Source organism: Myodes glareolus, chromosome 8 (genome assembly GCF_982192425.1).
Source record: "Myodes glareolus chromosome 8, mMyoGla1.1, whole genome shotgun sequence".
Taxonomy (NCBI): Eukaryota; Metazoa; Chordata; class Mammalia; order Rodentia; family Cricetidae; genus Myodes; species Myodes glareolus.
In genome coordinates this window covers 72,079,257-72,088,892 of record NC_142033.1, presented here as the reverse complement: position 1 = coordinate 72,088,892, position 9,636 = coordinate 72,079,257, and the positions used below count along the sequence as shown (strand labels likewise).

The following is a 9,636-nucleotide window of genomic DNA, read 5'->3' as shown; positions in this document are numbered from 1 at the left end:
GTCAGATTGGAGTAGGGTGGGGTGCAGCCCTGCGTCAAGAGGCGCAGACATCATACCCCACTTCAACCTCGTCCTCACTGCCTCAGTCCGTTCGGCCCCGACCACAGGCTCGCAGGGCACCAGCCCGGAGAGCACGATGCCCCTCCCGAGGACTTCGGCCGGGCACCGCATTCAGACAAAGGGGTGGGAGATGGAGACACATCCGTGACTGCTGCCAGCGGCCGCGGAGGAGGAGGACGCGTTGCTGCAGGCACGGAGGCCCGAGCGCAGCGGCAGCTTTGCGGGTGCTTAGGGGCGGGGTGGGAGGCGTCCATCACTCGCTGTCCTCCGGGCGAGCCTCAAGCCCCCCACGCAGCGCTCTCCGAGCGCCCTGTCCTCGCTGCCGCTCGCCCGCGCGCTCACTGAGGACCACTGGCCTAGCCGATTTCTCGCACTCTCGTCGCCCGGCCCCACCGTGCTCCCGCGGTCCGCCCGCCGCGCAGCCCAAGTGTGCCATCGGGCGGGCGCGGAGGCGGCGTCTGCTCCCACCCCCGAGATCACATGGTGACCCTCGGCAGCCAATGCAGTGGACGCTAGGACCCTGCGGGACCCCGGGCGCCTCGACTGCACCGGCGCCGCTGCATTATAAATACTTCTCCAAAATGCGGCGCAGCTCCCTGCGCGCGTCCCGGCCGCCCGCCGCCTCCGCCCTGCGCCCCTGAGCTGCTGCTGCGGCCGCTGTCGCGGGTCCGAGGGCGCCGCGCCCTTGCCCTGGGCCCGGGCTCTGCCCGCCGCCGCCGGCCCGCGTTCCTGCGCTGTGCCGCCCGGCCGGGTGCATGCATTGTGGGCCTCCCGACATGGTCTGCGAGACGAAGATCGTGGCTGCGGAGGACCATGAGGCACTGCCGGGGGCCAAGAAGGACGCGCTGCTCGCCGCCGCCGGAGCCATGTGGCCCCCGCTACCCGCCGCGCCCGGGCCGGCCGCCGCGCCCCCACCCGCGCCAGGTCCCCAGCCCCACGGAGGCACGGGGGGCGCGGGGTCGCCGGAGGGGCGCGGCGTGTGCATCCGCGAGTTCCGCGCAGCCGAACAGGAGGCGGCGCGCCGCATCTTCTACGATGGCATCTTGGAGCGCATCCCCAACACGGCTTTCCGCGGCCTGCGGCAGCACCCGCGCACCCAGCTGCTCTACGCCCTGCTGGCGGGTCAGTGCGCCGCGGGGGGCGGGGGACCGGCGGGTCTGCCGCAGTCCCGGGCCGGGCTCGGCTCCAGCGGGTCCAGCGGACCCCCTCCGGGGACCGTCGCGCTTGGCCCCGCCTTTTCCTGGGTCCCCATCTGGAAGCCCCGGTGTCGCGTCCGTCCGTGGGACCGGCGGGAAGGAGACCCGCTCGAACCCGCGGCGCAGTGCTGCGGGCTTACGGCCAAGACGCCTGGCCGGGCGTGGGAACCGGTGCGGGCTGAGTGCGGGCGCCGCGGACCAGGAAGCACTGGGTCAGCAACTCAGTCCGCGGTGCCCGTTCTCCCCGTCGCGGGGCATCCCGGGTGGGGGCGGCGTGACAGGGCAGGTACCGCTGCAGCTGCGGCCCGGCGCGACAACTATATATAATCTGCGGGCGGGGGAGGCCGCCTGAGGCTCAAGTGCTAATTTATGACGGGAAGACAGCCAGCTCCGCGGGGAGCCAGGGAGGCTGTTCGCCAGAGCCAGGGCCACAGGGAGGATATCCTGTGCGGTCCTAAGCACACCCCCCCCCCCCCCACATCAAATCATCCCATTCTGCGGATGAGGAGCTTGAGGCGACTCTCCCAAGGTCATTCAAGGGAGGCAACTTTTGCTCTAGCGCCTCTTCCTCTTCCACAGCATAAATGAATCTGGAAGTGGTGTGGTGCTTGTCGCCTGACCCTGTGGGCCTAGCGGACCCAGAAACTGACCAGGGATGGCTCTGACTGAGTCTCTTCACACACCAGTGTGGGATGACCTGCTTGGTTAGGCAGTGCCCTGGTGTCTTTGTCCAGCTGTTTGACTTAGCACCAGGCTAGGTGGAATAGGCAAGAGCCCTCTTGGAAACTGGGGCACCGAGGGCTGACCAGCACTGGCCTGGCCTTGGCTGTATTGTGGACCTTTGTTTCAGGTTGTGAAGGTAGCAGGTGTTTACGCCAGAGAGCTTGGAAGTGAGGAAGCGTAGAAAGGGACCACGGCCATGACTGCTCCTACACAGAGAAACAGTCCCTGGTGGGGCGCATCCCTAGGCACTGATTTACCAAGGTGGTTTGGACTCCCGGTGCTGTGGGGCCCACCCATGTCCTCTCTGCACCTGCCACCTCACTTGTGCCTCCTTGCCTGCAGCCCTCTGCTTTGCTGTGACCCGCTCACTGCTGCTGACGTGCCTGGTGCCGGTCGGGCTCCTGGCCCTGCGCTACTACTACAGCCGAAAGGTGATTCTGGCCTACCTGGAGTGTGCACTGCACACGGACATGGCTGACATAGAGCAGTACTACATGAAGCCACCTGGTGAGTTCTGGAATTTCAGCCCTACCCGCCCCCTCCTTCTTCCCCTTCAGGTACTAGAGGGCCTGGCTGAGGGATCCTGATGTTCTGAATGACTGAGGCCTCTAGCTAAGTGTAGAGTCAGCTGGGGAGGCCAGAGCGAAGTCCTTTCCTTGGTGGCCTGGCTCCACTGTGCCCGCTGACGGACGCCTTTTCCTGGTACCTACCTTGTGTGTATATATATATATATATGTGTTGAGGAGTTAAGTCCTGGCTGGATCCTGAGCCAGCCCAGAGTGCCTTGGGTGGAGGAAGCCTGTGTGGCACAGGAAAGGTTCCAGGGAGCAGAGTGGGAAGAGGTCCCGGCCTTACCCTTGGCATCCTGACCAGTGAACCTCCTAGTGAATCATAAGGAATTATGGCAGACCTAGGGGTTTCTGTAGAAAGAGGGGCTGCTCTCTCCCCCTAACAAGCTCTGAAGCAGGATGGGTCTTGAAAACCAGAAGAGGGAGACGTTTGGGATGTGAGGGGCTGAAGTTGTACTGGCCAGCGGGAGTTGGGTCTGTTTCAGAGAAGGGCAGCCGCTCTGGCTCTGCCAGCTATAGTTTTTGCCAGCTCCTCCCCAGCTGCCCTACCTCGCACCCCAACCTCCTACCCAGCTAGCTGGCCTTGGTGCCTTCTGTTCTCCTTGGCCCTTTCTCACATTCAAGTGTAGCTTCCTGGCCTCTGCAGGGCTCTCAACCTACCTGGCATTACTTGGGAAGAGAAGGGGAAATGGCCTGAGTGGACTTGGGTAGATGGCATGGGTGCGGCCAGAGGTGCCTGTTGTGTGCTCTGTCTGAGCTTCAGTTACCCCGGGGGTTTGAGTGTGGCAGTCTTTGCTCATCCTTAGACATCTGCTGGGTTTACAGGACCCCACAAGAGCAAATGCTGGACAGCAGCTAATGGAGCTGTGTGGATTTATGAGTTTTCATGCAGACGGGGGACGAGACCTGGGGGAGAGACAACAGTCAGTGCTGGAGTCTGTCCTGACCTCTGGTCTGGCTCGGGTGGGTGGGCGTGTAGCAGTTGGTAGGAGCGAGACTGGCCCATCGGGTCCCCTTCTGGTGGGGGAAGTCCTAGAGGCTCTGGCATGCGGGCCCTCCTGAGCTGTTGGCTTTCTCTGCTGCGCTGGAGCTGGGCAGGCAGTACCCTCAGCTACAGAGCTCTGAGTCTCCCCCGAGCCCTCAAGAGGTGAGAAGTGAAGGTAGGGGTGCCTCCTACTGCCTGCTGGGGACAGGTTATAGTGCAGAGCCTTTGGGGAAGTGTGGCCCTTTGAGGGAAGGCCAGGTCACCCACAGCACGGCACTCTCTTGGCCAGTCAGACGCTCTCCCCTGCTGTCCCTCAACCTTTGTCTTTCCAGAGAGGTCTCTGGGTATCCCCTTGACCATGGACCTCTGGTTTCCGACAGTGACTGGGTTCCCAGTGGCCTGTGCCCTTCAGCATTCTTCCCATCCCAACTCCTTATTCCCTCTTTTCCCTTCTTGTAGAGGTGAGGCTGGGATTGGCTTTGCTATAGGTGGGGATAGCTGGCTTGGTCATCAGGCTCCTTGTCCAGTCACTGGGGCTTGGGGGTGTCCATGGCGGTCTGTGGTCTCTCACTGGTAGATCTAAAACATTCTTCTGGGTTCTCACTCAGTTCTATCTCTGCAAGGATCATGGAGGAGGAGGATGGCAGGCCAGGGGCTGGGATTCTGAGTAGGCCAGCTGGAACTGAGGCCTTGACTCTGGTTTTTCAGGTGGTCTGGGGGTAGGAATCTGCTTCATCAAGGCCTGCCCAGCTCCTGGGCACCTCCAACTACTATTCTGGCCAGGACAGTACAGACTTCGGCCTGAGTTGATTGTGCCTCCCTGTGTTGTGGGATCCAGTCATGCAAAGCTGGGCAGGTCAGCCGAACTAAGGCCATTGGAGTGTTTTTGTTGCGCAGGGGGTCTGGAGGAGGCAACTTACCTGCTTATCCTGAATTATGGCCGCCCGTGCTGTTCCAAAGAGCGGAAAGGAGGGCCAGGGCACTGGATGATTGGGCGTCATTGTAATGCCCTGACTTGGCGCCCAGCAGGAATGGGCAGCTGAAGTCTCTCCAGCCTTCCCTGCAAAATGTCCCTGACTGTCCTGTCCTTCCTAGGATCCTGTTTCTGGGTGGCCGTGCTGGATGGCAATGTTGTGGGCATCGTGGCCGCTCGGGCCCATGAAGAGGACAATACGGTGGAGCTGCTCCGCATGTCCGTGGACTCACGCTTCCGCGGCAAAGGCATTGCCAAGGCTCTGGGCCGGAGGGTGCTGGAGTTTGCCATGCTGCACAACTACTCTGCAGTGGTACTGGGCACCACAGCCGTTAAGGTGGCCGCCCACAAGCTCTATGAGTCACTGGGCTTCAGACACATGGGCGCAACTGATCACTACGTGCTGCCTGGCATGACCCTCTCGCTGGCCGAGCGCCTCTTCTTCCAGGTCCGCTACCACCGCTACCGCCTGCAGCTACGCGAGGAGTGACCACCACCACCTGCCCACCACCCTGTCTGCCCCTGTTCACCTCTGCCCTCCTGCTCGCTGCCCAGTGCGGCCCTGCTTTCCAATGCTCACCTTGGCGTTAGTTTGGATTCTCCTTTTTCAGCGTCACCTGGCTGGTTCTGGGGACACAGGGCGTTGCTCCTCGGCAACACTCTGGTGGGGTAGATTGTCTGCAGCCCCAGCCCTTGCCCCCCCCAGCCCAGCAGAGTGGCTCGTCATGCCTTGAAGAGCAGCATTGTGGACCACCTGGACTGTCCACAAAGCTGCCCAGCCTGCCTCCATCAGGGAAGGACTAGCCTTGCCCGTCAAGCACAGAACCTCTACAACAAGCCCCACAAGGAGCAGACCCCTGGCCCCCAGCCAGGCTAAGGCTCAGCCAATGGCCTCTGGAAGAGCGGCCTGCTGGGCTGGCCAGCCACTGCCCTGTGGGAGGCCAAGCTGGCCCCAGGCCCTGCTTTGCCCTGTGCATGCTGAGGACATGGCCTGGCTGCAGCATGCCGCATGCCACAGCCCCCTGCCCCGCTGCCCTGCCTAGTCTGGACCTCAGGTCCGAGCTGGTGAGCTCACTTGTCCTGTCCTGAGCTGGCCTCTGGAGGGCCTACCTGCCTGATCCTATCTTTCTGGTGGGGCCTGGCCTGGCCTAACCCGGCCCTATCCATTCCTGCTTTGCTTCAGAATCATCTTACCTCTTTCCCTTTGGTCCCCGTGCCTCCTTGCTCTGGCTGACTTGGCTGGTCACCCGGGTTTGGTTCCTGTAGCAATCCATTGCACAGCATGGTGGGGATTTCATGGGGGTGGGGGGGGACACCTCCCCAAACACCTGTTAGATCAGGTGACCCCCTCCCAGCCGCCCGAGGCCCTGTGGACTCATGCTGTTTGTGGGGTCTGCCCTGTGAATGTAACTAGCTCAGGCTGTTGTTGGCGATGCCTGCCACAGCTTTTCCCAGCCTGAAACAACCCATTCTCTAATAAGTTACGTAGACAGAATAGCACTCTGCATGACTTTAATTCCTGGGACAAAATGGTAGTTTGAGCCTCCAGACACAAGTCTGTGTGGTGCTAGCATACACGTGGTCTCTGGCCCCATTTGATGGGGGTGGGTGGCCGGGTAGGTGGAAGGTTTCAGTTTGGAGTATGGAAGGAGACTCTAGTTTAGTGGAACTGCCCTCAAAGTGCATCCCTGGTCTGTGAGGCCTCAGGCTGCCTCTGGAACCCCTGTGTGTAGGCCTGAGGACTGGAGGACCCTAAAGCCTCATGGGAAGGGCTGGGCACTGCCTGGGGTGTGGAAGTTGGTTTTTTGTTGGGGTGGGTCCAGCCATCTCACTATAGAGTATACTGCTGGACCAACTGCTCCTGGCCTCTCCTTTTTGAGGTCCCACTTAGGGTCCAGCCTGAATTGGGGGGTGGCCTGGGACAGAGGAAGGAAGGCAGTGGATGGCAGTGCTCGTGTGGCCAGCTGAAACCTGGACTTCGCTTCAGTGAGGGGTGGGGGGTGGGGGTGGAGCATAAAGGCCCATCCACACCCTCTGTGTGGGGCTTGGGGACAAGGAGTGGCAGGTCAGGTAGGCTATAGAGCTGGGCCCCTGGCACCATGGCGACATTCTTAGAAAGGCTTAGAGTGAATGAATTGGTGGAACAAGCCCAGCTTCCTGAGGGGCCTTTTGTCCTGTTAGCAATTGAGGCATTTGCAGAACACTGTACAGACCCCGCTCTCCCCTGTACATTCCTCCCTGGTGGTGCCCGGTCCCCTCTTGGGGATGGGAGTTTTGTAGACTGTACAGAAATTGGCACCCTATTTTCTTGCAGCTCTCAGATTTTGTTAATCTGGATTATACAGACAGACGTAAAGTGTTTTAGCAAAATGGAAAACAAACAGTTGTGCCTTTTTCCTCTTTTCTGTTTGGATTGGTCTCGGCTCGGGGCTAGTCTTAGTTGCTGTGGGGGTATAGGGACTGCTGGTGTCTGAGGATGGGGGGATCAGAGATTGGTGGTGGGTCTGAGGTCTGGGTGGGCCTAACTGGGAGCCAGGTCTGCTGGACACCACCAGCTGCCAAGGCTTCTCTGATCCTGTGCCTTTGGGGCCTGCAGTCTTTGGGGTTAGAAGGGCATTGGGATTGTTTGGGCCAGGGCAGAGCCTGGGGATCCCACAGTCTCCTTGATATTGACCTGGGATGAGTTCATAGTAGATTCTCCCTTCCTAGGAGCCTGGGGGGAAGATGTGGCCCTTCTGGCTTATTGGCACCTGTCTGCCTAAGGGGACCCCTTCCTGCCAAACAGCCCGTGGGTGAAGGAAAGCTTGCTGGGCTCTTCATTATTCGTTGTCTGCCTTGGGTTGCTACCAAGACTTGGTCGAGATGTCAGGAATGGGTGGTGGGGTAGGTTCCAGCTGTACCAGGATGGAGCTTCACTGGGCAGTGTGCACCTTGGCAGGCCCGAGGCCCTGGGTTGGAGGGAGCTGAGCGTGCTGATGACTGGGCCTGGCCCTGTCCTCTTTGTCCCACCAGGGCTGGGCGAGCTCTGCACATGTGCACTGATGTGAATTTTCTGTTTGTTGAGATTCTTTTTTCTACCTCTGTGGAGCCCTTCTCCCTGCTCCACCTGGTGGCCATGTGCTTGGTGCAGCTCCTCTGAGTTTGCTGGCCATCTCCCCTTCCCTCAGGCCTCCAAGCACCTGAGCTGGCCAGTACTTGTACTCTGGGCCTATAAGGCCCAGGGAAAGCCAGCCTGGGGTCTGACCCTGTGCTCAGGATCTTGTGGCTTCCAAGGACTTCCAGGAGTCCTATTGTTTGCAAGGAAGCCTCTGTTTTAGAGTCGTGAGGGAGGGTGGAAGAGGTGGTGGGGTGTACCAACAGAAGAGACCTGGTGGCCCACTGCCCAGGCAGGTGTCTCTGCAGATGCCTAGTCTGCTGGACAGCCAGGAGGCTGGCCTGCATGTGCTAAGTGCTGGCCCTTAGGGTGGGGTGGCACACTCCTGAGTGTAGTGGGGTCAAGTCCTGGTGTTGATGGCAGCCTCTCCCCTGTGCTCCCCCCCCCCCAACCCCGTGCTCGCCCTTCACCCTAGCCCTGCCCTGGGCTGGGCCGCAGTGGAGGGATGTGCTAACCTGACTGAGGTGGTAGATGACTGGGTCTGGGAGAAGGCCGGTGGTCTCAGGGGCTTGGACAGCTCCCTTCCTTCATCAGGGAAGGGGACAAGTCAGAGCAGAGTCAGGGACACAGTGGAGGCGAGCTTTGGCTTTGGCCCGATGCCTGGGACTCTTTAAGCCACAGGATCCTCACTTGCTGCTGGAAAGCACCCTGGTCAGTCCCACTTGCCTCTGCCAGTCCCAGGTGGCCCCATAGTCATCACCTTCCTGGAGCTGGCTTCCAGGGCTGTGCCTGTGGCTAGAGGTCTGGGGACAAAAGTTTCTGGGTCTTTTGCTGGTGCCTGGGGCTTCTTGGGGGCTGGGCATGGCTTCCTAGCTGGGTAGGAGCTGTGCAGCACCCTTGAGGCTACCTTTCCGCCAAGCCCCAGGGGGTGGCCTGAGAGAGCTGACCTGAGGTGGCTGTGTCTCCCTGTCTGTGGTAGCACTGCTGCCTGAACCTGTTGCTACCTGTTCTCTTGGTCAGTTCTGGCCTCAGTCATGGTCCTGTCCCTGGCTCTTGGCTACACTGCTGGGTACGGGGCAGACCCTGGGCTGTGCTGCTCTTTGGTGCTGCCATCACTGTGCTTCCAGCAGGGGAGGGGTCCATGGGCAGAGCTTGCCTGGGTCTGGTTAGAAGATGAGCCTTGACTTAACCACTGTTGGATGTATTTTTTTTAAAAAAAAAAACAGCAATAATTAGCCATTTTAAAGAAAGGGTGTACCTGCATAAATGTGCATACCCATCTGTGTTGTGCATCTGTGCACACGTGTGAGCATGTGCATCTGGGAGTATGTGTATGCATGTATGAGCATCTGTATGCGTATGTGTGTGTGTGCACAAGCACATGCCATTTGTAATTATGTGCTCTCATGTGACTATATGTGCCCAAGAAATCACATTCATGTGTTGCATGTGTGTGCATGTGTGTATGCGTGGGCAGTTTCATATGTGTATGGATGTGTGCATGTATGTGTTTGTATGTGCACATGTGTAGCAGTGGGAGAGAACCAGTGGGAACAGTCTTTGATCTGGGAGCACTTTCTTTGTGATAAGAAGCAGGGTCTTGTGGTTGTCTCTCACTGTGCCCACTCCCTCCCCTGCCCTGCCCAGCTCCATGTGAATGTAGCACAACCCCACCAGGCCAACTGAGCCTCCGCCGGCCCTGACTTCTGTGGCTGAGGTAGGGTAGAGAAGCTGGAAGCCCCTTGGACAGGACAGACTGTGTTTGGTCAGTGTGTGAGGGTGTGACACAGTGGTAGATCTTACTGTTGTGGTTTGTTCCTGAATTTGTACTGTGAGCCCATGATGGGGGTGGGGGTGTCCTGAGACCCCAGGATGTGCCAAAATAGCCCCTAGGGCCAGGTGATGAGCCGAGTTCCCAAGAAGACAGGCTGGGGGCCCAAGTGGGTGTGTGCTCTGCCTGCACGGCCCCCAATGCTGCTGTTTTTCAATAAAATCAGAACTGAAGGAACCCGGCTCTGTGCTTTTTTGAGGCACCT

At 59.7% G+C, this 9,636-nt stretch overlaps 1 protein-coding gene across 1 annotated transcript; it reads left to right on the top strand.

Annotated features, from left to right (window-relative positions):
• The first annotated feature begins 814 nt into the window (after positions 1 to 814).
• Aspnat (aspartate N-acetyltransferase) lies at positions 815 to 9,608 on the top strand. Its single transcript, XM_085692036.2, has 3 exons — positions 815 to 1,182; positions 2,322 to 2,486; positions 4,629 to 9,608. Exons 1-3 carry the CDS (start codon positions 816 to 818, stop codon positions 4,994 to 4,996), a joined length of 900 nt encoding a protein of 299 aa, XP_085548162.1. The 5' UTR covers position 815; the 3' UTR covers positions 4,997 to 9,608.
• The last annotated feature ends 28 nt before the right edge of the window (positions 9,609 to 9,636 follow it).